The sequence below is a fragment of the Eutrigla gurnardus genome, assembly GCF_963514095.1.
Source record: "Eutrigla gurnardus genome assembly, chromosome: 12".
NCBI lineage: Eukaryota > Metazoa > Chordata > Actinopteri > Perciformes > Triglidae > Eutrigla > Eutrigla gurnardus.
The window spans coordinates 16,855,250-16,875,029 of record NC_139926.1 but is presented as its reverse complement, the minus strand read 5'-3'; the positions used below and the strand labels follow the sequence as shown (position 1 = coordinate 16,875,029).

General features: G+C 44.3%; 1 protein-coding gene across 4 annotated transcripts in view; it reads left to right on the top strand.

Moving 5' to 3' along the window:
* The window catches only part of LOC311021573 (plakophilin-4-like), a 52,448-nt gene that overhangs the window by 19,412 nt on the left and 13,256 nt on the right, over window positions 1-19,780 (top strand). Inside the window, exons 4-12 of one of the 4 annotated variants that reach the window (XM_084022200.1) lie at window positions 2,156-2,190; window positions 7,044-7,169; window positions 7,572-7,765; window positions 8,147-8,723; window positions 9,876-9,902; window positions 14,822-14,992; window positions 17,160-17,370; window positions 18,279-18,411; window positions 19,400-19,613. In XM_084022200.1, the coding sequence (XP_083878326.1) occupies window positions 2,156-2,190; window positions 7,044-7,169; window positions 7,572-7,765; window positions 8,147-8,723; window positions 9,876-9,902; window positions 14,822-14,992; window positions 17,160-17,370; window positions 18,279-18,411; window positions 19,400-19,613 (1,688 nt within the window). Of the gene's footprint in view, window positions 1-2,155; window positions 2,191-7,043; window positions 7,176-7,571; window positions 7,766-8,146; window positions 8,724-9,875; window positions 9,903-14,821; window positions 14,993-17,159; window positions 17,371-18,278; window positions 18,412-19,399; window positions 19,614-19,780 lie in introns of all 4 variants that reach the window. The other 3 variants (XM_084022199.1, XM_084022202.1, XM_084022201.1) reach the window with 3 other exon arrangements.

The following is a 19,780-nucleotide window of genomic DNA, read 5'->3' as shown; positions in this document are numbered from 1 at the left end:
TTGTATCAATTTAAAAAGAAAAACTGTATACTTTTTAAAACCTGGCCAGCAAAAAGTCTTCAGATGTAATACTTTTCTAATAGCGTATTTGAATCTCATTTATTATTGCAGGGTGGAAATTTCTTTCATTATATGAACTATAAATATCATATATATGATTATAATCGATGTTCTTTTTGCTTGTGGTTACATGCTGAGGCAAAGACAAATCCCTATGAAACAGCAGATTGTTGCTACCTTGTAGACCAGACTATTTAGATCCCCTCACAGCTCCTGAACTACGAACATCACTGTGTCCCGTTTCATCCCTCGGTTCGTTTCCTGGGACTGTTCACTCATAAATGAGCATACCTGTTAAGTGATATGAGGCTGCGGTTGTTTTGCAACATTTGGTTTGACAGTTGTTTTGTTTTCTCCACTGTGCCCTTGTATTCAGGCGATCCTGATTTATTTAGGGTTTCCAAGTTTCCCATTTCCGTCATGTTTCAGATATCCAGTTACTGCCGAGAGATACAAATGCAGCCACTTTCCCGACTGGCCGGCCTGTATCCATCCACCACCTCCTAGGGACTCTGTAAAGAAAACATGTGACACCATTTCACACCCTTTTTAATGTAAAGTCAGCCAGGGAACTGGACATTTGAGTGTGAATGGAGATTAGCTTTCACCATTGCATTCACGCTGCTTGGCTCAATAACTCAGCAGGAGGACGGCAGAGGTTTTGGCTCGCCTAAAGGTTCTGGCGGGGGTCATTACATTTCATGACACCTTCCAGGGTTGGCCACTCCCTTCACTTCTACAAGCAGACAGGGTGTGGTCATCAGGCCTGACATCTGGCAGCAAAAGTCCTAAAAGGTGCAATCTCCACCTTGCCAAAGAGGTTGAAATTAAGAGTCCTGTCAGGTTAAGGCCTGTTCATCAACAGTGTTACGGCGATTCTACAGTCTCTCTACGCCGCCTTCCTCCAGCCAGCCGGTCGGCGTGCAGCGCGGCGCATCATCATTATGGTCGCCGTTCTTCTACTTCATCTGCCATGGTTCAGTGGAGCACAGCTCGCCCCGACTTCCTCTTTTTTTAATTGCCTGTGTGCTCATTAAAATTCGGGGAGCCATTCTTCTTAAAGCTCATCGAATATCACTTAGATGGGGAAAAATAGCAGCAGTTGCAACATCAGGTGCTTAACGGTAAGGTGCAGGAAATGGAGGACATTAAATAGAGAAAGGGGTGGGAACGCTGCTCCCAGGTCTCGTGCTTGTCCTCTGTATGTCATTAGAGCTGTGAATCTTCTCTGGAGTTAGCAGCCTCCTTGTATCTTTCCTGCCCGTGGGGATGGATGCCTCAGGCCAAAGGCCGATGAGGTGTTCCGTCAGAAGAAATCTCACATTAATGTGGATTGAATGGATTTTTACCCTCGTCGACTGGTTGCCTCGTGTGAAGCTCTCCTAGCTCTGATCTTGCCATCAAGCGTAATCCTTCATCTCCTGGCGACGGACTCATCAGTCACCCACACACTGACACTTGATCCTTTCTGTTTTTGCTGCTTGGTGTTGTGGTTGCCGTTGTGGCTGAGTAGTCACACAGACTGTGATCGCTCTCTGGCTCGACCATTATTCTCCCACCCTATCCTCTGGGGGACTGAGCATCTCTCTGAAATTCTCTCGTTGCTGGAGCGTACGCTGGCGTCTGGATTACATGAGGGTGTCAGAACGCTGTGAGCTTGTACGTCGAGTGTGAGAGTTTGTACTGTATGATCACTTCTGAGTTACTCCCGGGGCTAGCCTCGCTTATATGTACTCAGTCGCTTGGCCCCTTTTTTTTGGATAAGCAAGTTCATCAAAGCTGCAGGTGGGGAAAAAACAGCTTCCAATGCACCGAAGGCACCTTTAGGTCTTCATAAACACAGATGGCATCAATGGTCTTTACATCAGAGTGGTTGGAATTAAATCTGCTCTACGACGGTATACTGAATCCCCCTAGCTGTTTAATCTCAAACAGTGATTACCATCCGTGACCCCCGTTGTGAAAGGACCGAGGAAAAATACACGAGGCCCGATAGCTGTCTCTTCCAGATGATTTCACTCATGTCTTTCACTGTGTTGTCTCTAGTTAGTGGTGCATGTATTCACTTTTCCATCTCCTGTTTCCCTCCATACAGCTCGTCTGAGAAGTCCCTACCTTGGAGGACTGCAGGTATGTCAACTCTTACACTAATGATTGGACAGCTATCCCTGTTCCTAACGCATCTGTTTTTTTAAATGTCCATCTTTTGCACATGTATATGCATTCAGATCGTGTTTAGTTTCCTGTACACTCACTCATTTATAACCACATAAGTATGCATGGTGTAGTATTTGTCAGAGAATTAACGTGGAACAAATCATTGCTGACTCCATCGAGTTGTACAGTGGGATCACACAGCTGCCTATTTACTCAGGGACACTGACATTGCTGTGTATATCATTCAATACTAAAATACATACACTTATTCAGTTTTTTAACTCTACGGATTTAAAGCAAACTGTGTGTGTGTGTGTGTGTGTGTGTGTGTGTGTGTGTGTGTGTGTGTGTGTGTGTGTGTGTGTGTGTGTGTGTGTGTGTGTGTGTGTGTGTGTGTGTGTGTGTGTGTGTGTGTGTGTGTGTGTGTGTGATAAGCATGTTTTACATTTCCTCCATAATCATGGGTCGTTTCAACCACGCTGACAGTAATGGACAGCCTGAGGCGTATTCTTGTTTTAATATTTATCAAAGCAATGCCTGCACACACACACACACACACACACATGCACACACACACACCGTCAGTGTTGTGGAGCAGGAGGATCTCCCTCAGACCCCCTTTCCTCTGTTTGTTTAGTCTGCATCCTTGAAGGTTTTCCACCAGAGACCAGATAATGAATTGACTTCACTAATATATTTCATGGCTTATTTATTGCGTAGTGGATCCTAGTGTATTTCTGCAATGGTCATTAATCTATTATTGTCGATCCTGTCAGCAAAAGCCTATAGGACTTACAGTTGTACATATGCACTGGGAATATTAATACAACACAGTTTCTCATTTCCTTGCTGAATGCATTTCATTAGTGTTTGAGCAGAGCTGGGGACTAATCCCAATCACTGTTTTGCTGCGTATTGATTTCTCATTGTAATGCAGATGATAAATGATAGTCAGATGTAGTAATGGATTTTTTTTTTTCCAATCTAAATGAATTAAAAGTCTAAATGTGTGGCACACAACGTAATGGGCCATGTTTGCCTCTGAGGCTTATTGGCCACACGAGCTACCGTATGTCTCCCCTGTCTGAGAGTTCTGGCTAGAGGCGTTACCGTGGAGACATGCCTTTTTGCCCCAGGAAATGTCAATGCTCATGTCTACTGGAGGTAAAAAAAAGTAGGGATGATCTTTAAACCGATGCAGGGGTTCTGCCCCCTAGAAAAATTGAGTTTGAGTTATCAGACTTTGCTTTCTGTGAGTGTACTGCCAACATTTCTTTTGTTAAACTAGCGTACTTTTAATTATCAGGAAATAACACACAATAATTTCCCCCCCTGGCATGATTGTGCATGAATCCAGAATCAGTTTTCATTATTTCATTAATTCTTCGTCCCTGCTTGAGTCTTTCTGCTCCCCATTTCCATTTCTCTCTCCGTCCCTCACTTACTGTAGGCCTTTCAGACACATAGCAACAACAGCACCCCTGCACTCTGAAACCCATTATTTCCAATGGCTTGCACCAGCATGTCAGAAAAATGACATCTGGTGTTGCCAATAAGGCTTGTGCATGCTGTAAAGTGCTCGAAACAGGTTTTGATAACAAACAGGAAAACAAGGTATGAAAATGTGTGTTGTAAATCATACTCGGGACTCGTCATGTCTATTAACTGTCACGGACTCTCCGACATTTCTAAGTGCAATTTGTAGGTTGAATTTAGGTTGCATGCTATGTGTGATTGCAAATCTCCCTCCGTTTCTGGCACCGGCCATCTCTCCACCGGTTCTCCCCAAACCACCGCTCAATTTCTCACCAATGGCAATTATTCCTCCTCACTCTTTCTTGTTCCCGGCCCATTAGCTGCCTAGCAGACTCATAATTATAAGGCTGTGGTTCTTTTTATATGCTTATGAATATGTATTTTCAGCCCCGCCAGGTTCAAATCCAGACAATTAGAATGTAGATTTATTATTAGTACAGTTGACCCAGCATGGCCACTCTCCATTAATGCGACTTTTCTTTCTTTCTTTCTTTTGAAAGTGGACGTGAAAAGTGCTCGAAAAAAACAAGTCCAGGTGTCACTGTAATGTGCACGTATGGATATTTCTTTCTGAAAATCCACATCATTTCCCACACATTCATTAGACACACGCATTAATTCCCAACCACATCGGTAGGAAGCAGTAAAAACGGCTACAAAAAAGCACTTGAGGGAACTGGGGGGAAAATTCTTCCTAGCTACAGGCAAGCTTGCACGTCTGTATGGGTGCTGACTGTGAACTGGGTGGCAGTATTGTATAGTTTTATCTAATATGTTATTAATAGACAAGAAAATGTACAACCTGCAGAATAAGTTTTAAAATCTATCACAGAGGGAACTTTTATAAAAACGTACAACTCTTTTTTTTTAGCGTCTTGAAGTAAATAAAGTGCTCCATCCAGAGTGGTCAAATAAAATGAGAAAACGGCATCATTAACAATATGAAATTGTTGCATATGACCTGCCATAGATGGATAATGGATGCCAGTAATGTTTCATCTTCAATGTGTGAAAAACACTTCCTTTCTTTCCTTCCTTCCTTCCTTCTTTCTTTCTAGCCGCCTCCCTCTCTGCCTTTCTGGCATCCCATTTATCAAAAGGGTCAAGGCTCAGTTTCAAAATCCTGTGGCCTGAATCGACTCTGTGTCTGCCAGACGCGGAGTCACTGCCGGAAAAAAAGACTTGTTCAGTCATGTCGTTACTTAAATTTAAAGGACATATAAATACTTCTCCATCATATAGAAATATCTCTTTATTTTATTGATTTTAAATGTGATCTTTCTCGTGAAGGGCATGGTGCATTCCTCAACCTCCTGAAATTCGCCAGGAAGTTGGAATAATTTGCAAATGTCTGTAAATTTTATGCATGAATACATTTTCACCCGGGTAAATGTGACGTATAATGTAATCATTACAGCATTTAAATAGAAATAAACAAAGGATTTGTTTCTGACAACAAAATATTCACACTTTATGAGCAACAGTGTATATTGGAGTAAAAAGGAAAAACAATAGATCCTCTGCCATGTGTGAAAATGTATTCTTAATGTGGAGTTTTTAATAACCCTGGGAAGGAAAGGTGCTGAGGGTGCTGCAGGAACAATCCGCCCCCAGGTGGGTGAGCTATATTATGCACGTGATTATTATTTTTTCTGTCACATTACACCCCGGCTCTCCTGGTTTCTGTCACCTGCGATATATTTGATTTAATTATTTCAAGCTGCGCAAGATTTCCAGATGGTTTCCTCTAATATTTCGTATAGCGTGCTGTAGTAATTTGTCTGTTGGCCTATTCATCTGAAGAGGCAGTGGTTTGGACCGGATTCAAACAGCCTCTCCAGCATGAACAAAATGTAATTCACATCTAGTTCAACCAGCAGCAGCATTGAAAGAAATACGGCTTTATCACCGTGAGTGACGACTCTGTGCTGTCAGTGTTGTTATACTGATGAATAAAAAAAGCCCGGCTGCATTTCTTAACTATGCTGTTGTCATATTGGTGACAAGATATCATATGGTTCTGTCGAGCTGTGATTTGCAAGGGCATTATGACCTTGAGGGCATAAAGACGTTTGCATAAAAGTTTAATTAAGTCTAACTGTAGCGCTGTGGGTTTTATGGGCTAAATTACAAATGCATCGTATACATAAATTAAGTAAATCGCATATTAAAAGAATATGATGAATTTTGCATAGGAATCATAATGAACCCATATCTCACAAAATCCCTCAATTCATCCAATATTTATATATATATATCATGTAAATATTATACTTTTAAATTCATAATAAACGCTTAAAAAATCCAGAAGAACTCATTTGGCCAGCTGAGAAGCCTCCTCTACGGGGGCCGTGTATGTCTCACATTTACTCGGCATATGTAAAGCGTTTTCTCCCTCATGTTATCTGATCTTGTTAAAAATACAAACGGAGAACGCCAAAGAAAGAGGGACAGCACACAAGAGACCGTGGGTGGGCGAGCAACAAAGCAGACACAACTAAAAACTTAAATTGACAACGTTATCATTTGAAGAAGTGTTATGTGCTGAATTAGGAATAGCAGCACTCGACGCACCGAGTGACGCATTCGGTGAAAGTGTCAGATAGTGAGGATGTTTGAAACGGACTGGACTAAGTCGCAGAGGAAAGGTCGCCAACCTTTTCACTGCATTCTGGTTATCTGACCTCCCGTCTGTAAACGGGCAAACACCCTTCAGAGGTTCAGAGGCGTGGAACAGGTTTCATCACGGCTTCATCGTGGGATTCAACTCTCACTTACTAATTTGACAGACCCTGGCTGCCAACGTGTGCCTCCCTGTTCCCCTCCACTTGTCTCCTTTTGTTGCCGTGATTACAGAGTAACTCATTGACACCGGTCACGCTTAACTAGATTGGGATTACGGGGGAACATTGTGCACGGGGACATAAAAAGGGGCTGATTCCTCTTTCTGTTTGCCGTGCTGGTCGTTGTCATGCGTGAAAGAGAGGGTTATGTGGGGAAAATGTTACAGCAGTGAAAACTATTTAGAGCACGGCTGTATGCACTAAGTGACATGCTACGTATCTTTGTCTTTCCAAATTAGTATGGCAGTAAAGAATGTAATGACGGTGACTGTACACGCGAGTGGAACTAATGATGCAGATATCATTGTTATTGTTTCCTCTCAACTCCATCAGTCGTCGACTGCTTTAATGGCTCTTTTTGCATCCAAAGCCGAAAACCCCCTAATGTTTTCAGACTCCAAGCCCTTCCCCTGTGTCTGACTCCCTGCTTCCGCTGTGTCTTCCCAGATGCCTCCGCCTCGGGGGACACCAAGTCTCGGGTGACTGACAGCTCCCAGTCGCCCAGCTACCGCATCAGGACTGAGTCAGAGCAGGTGTCTCCGTACTCCCCGGAGCAGTCCTCCCTCCATGAAAGTGAGGGTCTGTTATTACCTTCTCTCTTTTGTCTGCAGTCTCCTTTTCTCATCTGTTTTCATACCGCAGCATCGTCAATCCTTTCCCTCCAAATTGTTCCGCGACTTCTCTCTCATGCCCGTTTCACCCTGCACCGTTGTCCTGTTTCACACTTTATACTTTGAGTGTCACTGATTAAAAACGGATCCCTCACGGCAGGTTGTGAAAGCCTAAATCTACCACGGCACACTGAATTATAGGGCTGCGCCATTCGTCATTAGCAATGCTGTCTATGTAAAGGTCACGTCTATTATGAAACCCTTACGAGGTGTCCGTCTCCTGTTCCTCCAACACATCCTTCGCCCCCCTCTCTCTATTTGAGAATTTAATTCTTGGCCTTCTCTTCCTTTCACGCTCTCTTAGGGTCGGCGGTGAACTCGCACAGCTCGACCCAGATGAACTCGTACTCGGACAGCGGCTACCAGGATGCCAGCAGCGGCTACGTCAGCAGCCAGAACCTGGGCAAGGCCGAGCTGAGGATGCAGCACTCCTTCCCTGGCGCCGGCACTGCTACCCTGGGGAGGAATACCAGGGCCGAGGGCCAGGCTTCAATCCAGGTACTGCCAGCCATCAACATACGACATGTTGCTGTTTTCAAGCACAGAATGTTTGTATGAATTACACAATTGACGATTAGCTTTTGATTCATGACCATAAAAGAGAAAAGTGTGTTTTTTTCAGTGACGATAGCGATGTAACGCTGAGACACAGACGGTGCACAGTGTTGTACACACAGACCACTGAGAAACCAAATGGTGCCGTCACATACAACAGAGGGGGGAGGGGCTGGAATAAATATGGCCTGGAGTAAAGTCGTGCCCTGTAATGAATTGGTTTATGTAATGCTGTGTCATTATCATTGCACAGGAAAGGGTTTTATAGCTCCCGATTTACCGAAGTATCCAATGCATGAGGCCATGTTGTTTCCTTTCTTACAGGCTCAAGTGCTCACAACAGCAGTGCCGGGTCGCGCCATGCGGAGGGTGAGCTCAGTGCCTTCTCGCTCCCACTCTCCAGCCTACGCCAGCAGTATGTCCCCCTCCCGCGGCTCCCTGCGTACCTCAGGCAGCAGTGCCTACGGCTCCCCCGTCGTAACCGAACCCAAACCCCTCTCCAGCATATTCTCTACGACTCTGCCCTCTGCCCAGCGCGCCGGTAACGCCGGCGGCAACGGCTCGCCCTACTCCACGCAGAAAAACTCCCCCGCCGCACTGCGCCGCATGGGCTCCACGAACTCCCGATCGGGCAGCGCCAGCCGCACGACCTCGCCCTATCAGGCCTCCGCGGGGTCGTCGTCGGGGCGCATGGGCTCACCTCTGACGATGGTGGAGAGCGTCAACCCTCCACTGACTAAGCAGCCCGCTCACTCGTCGTCTCCGGTCAGGGCCAGTATGACCGCCGTGCCCCAGCACTACAGCTCCACTCTGCCCCGCTCCATGATCCACAACACCGACCCCTATGGACCCCAGAGTTACGACATTTACGAGAGGATGACGCGACCTGACAGCCTCACAGGTTTGCAGAAACGCACACACACACATTTACAATGCATCAGCTCAGCAGCTAGATAGTAACCATTTAAAGGAAACCAATAACTGTTTATGTAAGAAATTACGTAACCTTAAAGAAAATAAACATAAATAGAAAGAACACCTTTATAAACTTCATAGCATGTAAAAGTTGAGTTATCCAACTTCGTAGGCTGTCGCATAATTCTTGCGTATGGGATTTGTAAGGCGGGCGGTACATATTTGGACAGCGATGCATATTTTGCTGGCATGTTGTCAGCATCCTGAATCTGAAAATAAACAGTGACTGTTAGGCCAGCGGTTGTCCTGGCACGGCGCCAAAACATAGTTCCTACAAGAAGACAAATATTAGCTCAAAGAGTATAATAGACTAATCATAGTTAGTTTTGCTCTCAACAACAGAACGGAAATTAAATCTCGTCATCCTAATGCAGTAGCCAAGTAGAGCTCAAACGTGGCTGGGAGATATTTTCATTTGATTCTCGAGGAAGATTTTTGAATTAATATTATAAAGCTTTGGAAAAACAAAGACAATTTGAGGCGAGGTGAGACTTTACCACTGGGAGGCAAACCACTTGCTCTTTTAATTGAGCGAGTTTATCAAGGATATAGCTTGAAGTTAAGTATACAAGGTAGTTTCAATTTGCAGGTTAAATAAGTGATGAGCAATTTAATGTCATACTTATGTAGTGAGACGGTAGAGAAGGTAGAAGAAGACATTTCCACAACACATAATGGCCGAATCAGTCTTTTTCATGAGTGCGTTGTCACGGCTATATTGTGGGCGCTCAATGAGGAAAAACTGAGGTGGCTGTATAACTACATGTGTTTGTGGGCGTGCAGTTAATTTAATCACAACATGCTGAGGAGATCAGGAAGGTAATAATTGGAAAAGCTGCCTCCAAACCAGCTCGAGTGTCGTTCTTTTAGGTAACATGTCTCGTTTAAATCTGGAGCCAAACGACGAATTCAAGAATACATTCAGTATTATATTATCGCAGTTTCATAGTTGGGTGAGGAAAGCATGACTCCTCCAGATTTAAAAGAAGCAGTTTTTTTTTAGCAAATTACCGTATGATGGCTCCAAGGTTAATGAACTGTTTTCTGCTTGACTTCATGCTGCCTGGGATGTCCTCAGATGCCCTGGTTGACGATGACGTTCAAGGTGAAGATTGTTTTTATTGCCGACATCGGTTTCCCATCATCGTCAGTGAACCGTGCTCACATATAGCTGCTGCATGCGCACGTGTCTTTTATTTGTGCTCTGCTAAACAATCATCTCCATCCAATCGCCATTTTTACAATGTTTGCCGTTGTGTTATCGGCTTTAACATCACATGCTACATCATGGTTTAACGATGCAATCTACACAGCTGGGCTGGGAAATATTATCCCTGTGTTTGTTTTTGATATTGATCTATTGATAATCGTCACAATAAACAGTAGTAATCATACATACATACATAAATCAGAAGGTTCAAATCAATTTTAAGTTATCTTACATGGTGACTTAAAACTAAATGTTTAACCTTTTAAAAACAATTCTGTTAAACATGGCAAAAGATGAAGAAGTTAAGATGTATATCTCATACATACTCGACGGGATAGTGCCTTTTTCCAGATTGTCGTATTTCCGGACAGAGTTTTCCAACTTTCGCTCCGTCTGTAACGGATGTCAATCTGCCGTTAATCAGAACAATCCAAACCATCTTTAAACCAGAGGCGGCGTGACCGCAGGCTCCCAGACCTCCTCATCTCATGTGTTACCTTTCTGTCAAACGTTCATTTTCACATAGTAGACAGTTATGTCACACTGCTCTGAGGGATTACGTCTCATGCGGACACAAATGGGTTTCTCCGTCCTCTGAGCAAAGTGAGACACCGGCCTAGTCCTCCTCTTTGTCTCTCTCTCTCTCCTTCTCTCCCCCCCATCTTTCTCACACCCCCAGCCTCCCTTATTGTCTCCCTTTCTCTCACATACACCACAGTGGCGCCTCACCTCTAACAGTAATTTGTCACGTCAGTGTTTGATGAGCCGTAGTGGAAGGAAATGGGATGATCACATGATCAGGCGTGATTGCAAGTGTTTGGTAAACGCCACCCGACAGCCTAACTTTGATACGGTTGGTGGTTTTCTGTCCCTATCTACCGTTTTTTTTTTCTAGTCTCCCATCCTGGGCACTCTTTGCCTTCCCTCCTTTTTTTCCCAGCACCCACCTGGGTCACCTCACTCATACTTTCCTTTTGCTGCTAAAAAAATGAAGACGGATCGTACTCATTATGCTTGATGCCCATCTCAGAGAAGAGTGGGGCAAAGAGAGCGTGAGGAAATGGCAATCAGCCAAGACACCATGGTACTTTTAACCACGGCACACTTTATTTTTTACAGCTAATTTCCCTTTTAAGTTTAACAAATGTCTTTTTTTTGTGATCATTCCGGTTCTCCTGTTTGTCTGGAGATGCCTTTTTGTTTGAAAATTATTCTCGTTGAGGAATGCAGTCAGCTGCATCCATTTAAGTGTTTGTTTCTCCAGAGCGAGCACGCACCAAGCCCGCCACCGCCCTTCATCTAGCCTCTGCCAAGTGCAATCTGTTAAAGCCACAGTGAAAGGGCTGAGGGGAGAATTAAATGACTATAACGCACCAGGAATGTGGGCCATTCATCCTCAATAGACAGCAGTATGTTATTTCTCCCTGACAATTTGCAGATGCTTTTTTAGAAGTGACTGCAGCCCTTCTACTGGAGGGGGGGGGGGAGCAGCATAAAGAAGGCAGGCGGATTAGTCTCCTCTAAGGTTGTTTGAATGTTGCTACTTTCAGGAGTCAGGCTGCTGAGTGGGAGAGATATGCATGAAGGCTCCTGTGCCTGGGAGATTCTGTCCCCGTCACTCGGTCACAGCCGGGCTTTACATGTGATGAGAAGTCTCTGGTGGTCCGAGACGGCCTCATTAACCCTCTTTTCACTTCCATCCTTTTCGTCCCCCCCCCCTCTTATATTCTCTCCCACTTTCTTCTCCGCTGCCGCCGCCTTTTCCTTATGTCTTCCCACTACCTCTCCTCCCTTCATATCCTCACCCCCTTTTAAACCTTTGAACAACAGAGCTGATTTCCTGCCAAGCTTGCTGCTAGTGGCTATTGTGTGCACCGCCACAGAGTGAAAGGCTTCCCGGGCTATTGAGTGTGCCACTACAGCGCTCACCAGCAGCATTATGCAGTTTTACTCCCTAGCCTCCGCAACAATATGCCTGCCATTTCAGAGCACTTGTTTACTTTAACCTCCTGTACCATTTGAGGCACAGGGGGGTTCAAATCCGCTGATAAGTCTGGAATTGTGCACCAACAGTATGTTTTGCAGCTAAAATGTTTCATTTGGGCAAAAAGCCACAAGAGAGGACACTAAAAGCTAAGAGACATTTACCCTGAAGTGCCGGGGAGAAGGAAAAACCCTCTAAGCTGCTCTCAAAGCATCGCATTAAGTGGCTCGTAGATTTTTATTAAATACCGTTGAAAAATAATATCTTTTGAAAAAAAGGAATATATTTTCTGCCACCAAGAAATTCTTAAACAATGGAGAAACAACCCCGGAGTGGGACTGAGGTTCTGCACCTGGAATTAAACAATGTAGAGTAGAACCACTGATGTAGGAGGTCGGGGAGAGGAGGCGGGGATGTGGTTGGATTTGTTTTTTGACAATAAATGTAGCCTCCGCAGCTTTGTTTACTCCAAGGGTGTCTGATAGATGAACAGATCAGAGGAAACCTCGACTGTCAAGTTAGTATTTTGTCAAAGCTGCTTCATCAGCGAATGGCTTGCACTGATAAACTGCAGGAAACATATTCTGTTATTATAAAGCATTTAGACACGTCGTTTAATGGAATACTGCCAAACCTGACCAGGACACCCACTGTTCTGTTTTAAAAGGCGTGGGTTAGCCTGTCTATCTGCTGGTTTTCCAGTACAAACTCTGTGCTGTGACCATATTCTTAATAAACGCTCACCATTAATCTAGATAATATATTCTCTCATGCATTCAGCATGCAGCTCGAGGTCAGCCGGGTCTTTCGATGCCCCTGCAGAGCTCATCTTCTTAACGGCTTCAGAGGTCAGGCCTGCTATCCACATCTAAAATCTTCACCTTGCCCCCCAGAGGCCTTCTGCTCCCAAAGGAGGAAAAAACCTTCTTATTTATTAATTTCCTCTCATACAGTGACAAGTATCCCTCATTTAGCTTGTTCCGCATGGCAGAGTCGGAGCGTTTAGCAGCAGTCTGTGCCTGAGCTCAAGCTGTCGGTGAGGACCCCGGTGACGTTTGGAAACTTGTGAGATGTGCATTGAGCAGTTAGTTGCCAGCTGCATACTGGGTCCGCTGGGCTTCACAGTGTAGTGAGCCTCTCTGATGTGAGGTTGGACACAGACAGCGAAGCGCAGGCATGCAGATCGAAATGGGAAAATAAAGAAAAGCAACCCTGAGATCTCTTTATATCGTCTACTTTTCATTCTGCCAGTGTTTCTTCAGCTTTCAATGAGTGTAGTCACACATTCATGACATTTTGGCATCTTGTACTGTTTTAATCACAAGATTCTTTTTAATTATTACAGTTTTATTGTGAATTCTCCCTTCAGATTCGCAAATTCCCCAATGAGAACTTGCAAATAAATGCATATAAATGGTGTTTTCAGCACATTGAGGGGAGACTAATAATCACTTTTAAGAAAGGACACAGATGTATGTGTTCGTGTTGTGTTTTTTAGGCATTTGGAGGGTGCTTTGGTAAGGGAATGATTTGAAGTTATTGTTGCTGCCTCATTCTTCTGTTATTGTTTCACATCTGGACTGGATCTGAGTCAGACATGGACCTGCTGCTTCGTCCCGCCCCCACAGCCTGTACAAGAGTTTTAATTAGAGCACTTACCTCTGTGTTTCTTTTCTCCCCCGGTGTCAACGGTTGCTTGTTGCTGATTAAAGAAGCTATTTCCAGTCCCACCGATTTCCTCACATCTGATTGGTTCACGTTCTTCTTGGTCCCACTCCGCCGGCTCTTGCTCTACTAATTGTAACCAATTACTGCACTGCATTATTTACTATGCATTATTGATGACACGGATGCAAAGAAAGTAGCTGCAGTTCTTTAATTATACATATACTCAATTTGTATATCAGGTATCAGGTGTTTGGCGACTTCCTTGTGTTCATCTCGCTATAATGTTCTACGTAGCACAAATACGGACTACTGACTAGTTATCTCCTCTAAAGCAGGTGCAGAAGATACATGGATGTTGGCAGTTAACTGGCCATTCGCTGTGCTCTTTGTTTTGTGTTTAATGACTCAAGGCAATGCAGCTAGTTTGTGCTAGTTGTTTGAAGGCGTTCTAGCTTTATAGATCATTTCAAATTAGCTTTATTTATTGAAATCAGATTCCAAAACAGTCAAATCCATTGATGTTTTTAAAATTAAGTTATTTGGAATATGTTTAGCTAAGGTATGGGTGTGTTGATACTAAACACAGGGAGAACTCCTTTATTGTTTTAAAGAACGGGGTTTCTTTGTGTTTCAGCCAATGTTTTTTATACTTATTTATTCTAATATATATATATTTTATGTGTATACATTACTGACAATCATATCCCTAAGCAGATTGCTTTTTATTATCTTTAAATCATTTTATTTACCTATTAATTTCCATTTCATTTCACAATCCTGAAACTTGCCTGAGAGATGTCACATCATGTCAGCTTTGATTTTTGTCAGTGTTGCATTATCGTTGTCTGGTAATGCAGAGACAACTCTGCATTCAGTGAAGCACATTACCATGCAACAGTGATATTAACTTTGACAACAATTAAAAGAGACGTGTCATTTACTGGGATTGATTATATTAATCAAGCAAATACCAAATCTCTAAAATTGATTTTCATACACAGCAGAATAAATGAAAACCAATGGTTTTCCCTCTAACTGTGTACTTTGATATGTTTTAGAATAGGAAGAATCACAGTAAATAAGCTGGAAGTCATTCAGTGTCTTCCTCACAATTTACTTATGAAACTATCCGTGTAATCAATGCACTTTCCTTCAATTGTAGGAATGCGGAGCTCATACGTCAGTCAACATAGCCAGCTGGGCCAGGACTTAAGGTCAGCCATGTCCCCAGACCGCCACATTGCACCAATCTACGAGGATCGGACGTTCCAGGGCCCCTTGTACCGTAGCCCCAGCCACACCCAACAGGGCACCCTCTACAGGAGCCCCTCAGGTTGGTTCCACGTTATTTAAATGGCAAAAACAAAACGATGTACAAGCACAGAGGCAAACCACCCACAAAGGACATGACAGCATAACCACACGATATCCAAGAAGATCCACCCATCCTTGTGCATTCACTTAATTCCCTCCCATCGATTGGCCACCACTGTGTGATGATGCAGATAAGATAATGCTATTTTTGTGTGAATCTGATTTATGCCAGGTAAAAGTGTGTGTGTGTGTGTGTGTGTGTGTGTGTGTGTGTGTGTGTGTGTGTGTGTGTGTGTGTGTGTGTGTGTGTGTGTGTGTGTGTGTGTGTGTGTGTGTGTGTGTGTGTGTGTGTGTGTGTGTGTGTGTGTGTGTGTCAAAGTCTTTTCCACTTAATCTGCAGCCCCTTGACTCTGCCGAGTTGTCTTCCCTGGGGAACACCATTTTTCTGCCCTTTAGCTCTCCCACTACCACTTTTTTTTCTCCTTTCACTCTGTCACCCTCTCCCTCTCTGCCTCCCGTTTCTGTTCCTCCCTCCACTGTCAGGCGAAAGGGTGAGACATGAGTTAATAGGCGGATACTGATATGTCATCCTGCCACAAAGGAGTCCATTACCCGTGTGTCACACCGAGAATGAGAAGAAGGATGAAGGGGCTGGGGGGACAGCTTGGTTACCCACAGCCTGCTCTCTTCCAGCGCTCCTGATGTTGGCATTCTCATCGTCCCTCCTGCCTCGGATACACATGCTTAGTTTGCACCGACACACACACACACTCCATTCAGCTGTCTCCCTGGCACACAGGAGATCTGCTTATACCGATAAACTTGCTAATAAATGCCATTGATGCTGTGAAGAAGCCCCCAGACGAGCCGCTGTAATATGTTGATGCCAGCTATATTGAGAGAAGACGGCGGGGCGGAGCTGAAAGTGGTGTTCAATATGGAGCCTTTGTAAGAGCTACCTCATTAGAAAAAATCCAATTGGATCCCAGAGCTTTCTTTATGTTGTGAAATTAAATTCCACCACGACTTTCCGTGCATTCTTGGATATTTTTCTTTTGGGGAAGCTTGCACAGTCCTTTTTTTTGTGCAAGCGGGAGCATATTTTTTTTTTTATGTTAGTAGAAATATCGATCCTTAGCTGAAAAGATGAGGAATGGAATCCAAATAGTAATTGTGGTGGAATTTGCAGTGCTACTCTATGCTGTTTATAATCCGTCCTCCAATGTCTTTCGGCTCTATTTTGGGTGATAACCATATTGCAGGAAAGTGCTGCTGTCCAACATAGAAGTGTGCACTGATGTGAGAAATTGTGTTTTTGGAGCAGCCCCACCAGTTGATACGTCTCGGTTTCTGGTAGGAGGGGAGTATGAGCCCAGCACATGCCCAGTCCTGCTGGCACTCTGATAGTGATCTGACCAGCCCAGCAGTCACGCTGCCACACATCACGTGGCTCCGGTAAGAAGGAGGGCTCAAGCCAGCTTGTTTATGCAGTCCTGTGACCCATTGTGTTCCAAATAAAATTGGTGCAACATAACAAAATATGACTTGGAGTCGAATAAAAAAGAGGAAAGGCAACTGAAGCGAGATGCCGCTGAATATTGGACCTCGTCCGGGAGGAAGACTTCTCTGCGTGTTTGTGATGCTTCCGCTTTACAAGCCCATCTCTGACTGTTTTTTTGGGAGCAGGTCATGGTTTGTCGTCGCCTCTCTGCTGTGTCTGGCAAAGTTAGCCTAAGAACACAGCGGCGCAAATGCACGAGGAGACGGTGAGAGGAAAGGATTTGCAGCTCATCGAGCAGGTTGACTCCTCCTGTCCTCTTTGAAAAAATCCGGCAGGATCCCTCCGGTTGAGCACAATCTTGTAAAAGCAAAACAACATGCAGACGGCCCCTTGAGGAAGACCACTTGTGCTTTGTGGAGCCATAGGAGCTGCGTTTTTTTCTTCTTCTCGTCATTAATTGGTTCCAGATTTGTTGAATATGCTGAGTCTGGTGGACCGGCCGCATGTTTGTGTTTTCAGCCTGGTTTAGAGCGGTACGTTACTGGTGGGCAAAGCTCCGATTGTAGCTGAAAAAAGGTTTGAACGCTGCTGATCTCCGACTAACATGGGTTGTCAGCTTGCATGTGGTTTTTTTGTTTTAAACTTTCTGTCTGAAGCCTTTTTGTGTGTGTGTTTTCGCCCTCAGGTGTGGGGAGTCTCCAGCGGACGCCCAGCCAGCGCAGTGCCATGATCTACCAAAGAAACAACTATGCTCTTAACACAGCAGCCACCTATGCTGATCCCTATCGCTCGGCGCAGTACCGGCCCTCCGATCCCAACTACGCTCGCCAGGCTGTTGTCATGGACGATGGTGCTACCCGCTCACCCTCTATAGACAGCATTCAGAAGGATCCAAGGTAAGCGCTGCTCACGTTTTAGGGCAACACGGTGTTCCCAAACGATGAGTCGGTTAGTAGCCAGCCAAGTGGAGCAGAAGACAGTCGTCCGAAGGAACTACTTACAAGGCGTTGCTGTTCTGCTGGGTCAACACCGGTGTCCTCTTACTATTCAAGCAGACAGCCCCCTGGGCAGTCACATGCAGCTCTAGCTTTTAAGCTGGCTCTACTATGCTTGGCCTGTTAACAATAGACTCTCACATACGCTAAAGTGCTGCGTCTGCTACAGGGGCGTGTAAGCGTAGAGACTGGGTCGACCTCTGCAGTAAACCCCCGACCTCGTCCGTTGGGAGCTCTGTTGACACCCGTGTGTGTTGCTGTAGTGTTACTACTTGATGAGAGTTCACTCCGGGGGTAGCAGGGGGACGGGGCTTATTCAAGTAGTGCATGAGAGTAAAATTTCCTGGTAGAATATTTAACAGGATCTCTGTCCAGGGAAATGTGTCTGTGTTTTTCAGATGTGTGCCGTGATATTATCAAGACTGGGCTCTTGCTGCACATAATTCACACCAGTAATCTCATTTAGTTACTTAGTTTTTGAGTCACGTATGAATAACTAACATGCCAGAAAATGTAGTATTTTTTTTATTACCTTTTGGAGTGAAAAAAAGTATATTTCGGCAGAAGTCTAAAGACACTCCATTCCTCACTCCTTTCTTTTGCGTTTGCTGCATTCAGAAAAGCGATAATCCATGTGTGACCCAAGTGTATTGTTAAATAAAAAACTGGATGTGAATCTAATTTCCTGCTCTTATCAGTTTGCCCTGAGGTGCCGAAGTATTATGTTTTATTGAAAACTTCGCCTGCGTTTTTAAAGGAGACGCCTCTGGCGTCGCGCTAATACCTTTGCACCCCGCCTGCGATTCTAGGGAGTTCGCTTGGCGTGACCCGGAGCTGACGGAGGTGATTCACATGCTGCAGCACCACTTCCCTTCGGTGCAGGCCAACGCAGCCGCCTACCTGCAGCACCTGTGCTTCGGCGACAATCGGATTAAGTCTGAGGTAGGTGTTGTACCACTGATTGTACGCCGTGTCTTATTAGTTGTCAACGTCTGTTTGAATCCACTTAAACTCCTGATAATTAGTTTTAATAGCTAATATTCTAAATCTACTTGCCTACTCTCGTTCTCGCTTGTTGGCCAATTTTAGTGCTCTTGTCCTTCTCTAAGGCCCCGGCCATTTCTTTACTGAGACAATGTCAACATATGTAATAGGACTTTTAACATCTGGTGGAGATTTTGTACCAAAAAAATCATCATCCCCAGAATGATGAAGCCGACCGAAGAGCTTTATTTATGTTTCGGGTGAAATGTCTCAACAACTATCAGATGGATTTCCGTGAAATGAAATTCTCATCCGTGTCCCCCCTCAGGGCAAATTGTAATATCTGCGGTGATGCCTCACAATGTGAGACACGACGACTCAGCAGCCTCTTCATAGAGAGACCGAATCTACAGCTGAATCTCACACATAGACAGATTCAGGCTAAAGAAAAACACGTATAGAGTAACATTTAAAATAGACACACAGGAATCCATCGCTCCGCCTTTTTTCTCCCCAAAAAATTAAAGGTCAAGTCAGTCCTTTCCAGCATAATGCAGAAAACAATCAGAGGTGAAGAATGTATCTTTTTTTTTTTTATCCTCACATGCTAAATGTCAACACATCACAAAAATGATTCATACCACACAATGACAAGCAGGAAGGACAGAGCAATTCCTTCTTAGTGGATTACATTCATGAAAATGTTAATTTAGTCTTTTAAACTACCTTCTCCTCTGATAAAGGCTTTTTTTTCCTCTCCTCTCCTGTGGTCATAGATAAGCATTTCCTTTTCAAATAATTTGTATCTCATTATGGATAAATTCCCCGTGTGTAAGTTCTCTTGTCGCATGAATAAATGCATGATTTTGCTCTCCACAGTATATAAACTGGAAAAAAAGAAAAATGCTGTTGCAGTCAGAACTTATCTCACTCGCGTCAACCATAGGTGTGTCGACTGGGAGGAATCAAACATCTGGTGGACTTACTAGACCACAAGGTCCTAGAGGTCCAGAAGAACTCTTGTGGAGCTCTGAGGAACCTCGTTTATGGGAAAGCTATGGACGACAACAAGGTTGCCGTGAGGAACGTCGGAGGGATCCCAGCTCTGCTCCGCCTGCTGAGAAAGACCGTGGACGCAGAAGTGCGGGAGCTCGTCACCGGTAAGTCAGCATGTGACTTTGACATTCTTCCACATGTCATTGAGCCACTATGAAGCTCCTTCATCTGGCATGAAAAGAAAGAGTACACATCCTGCCAACTAGGGCTTCAAGGAATTATTATCTTTTATCATGAATTATAGTGAATCTTTATTTTGCTTGTTATTTTT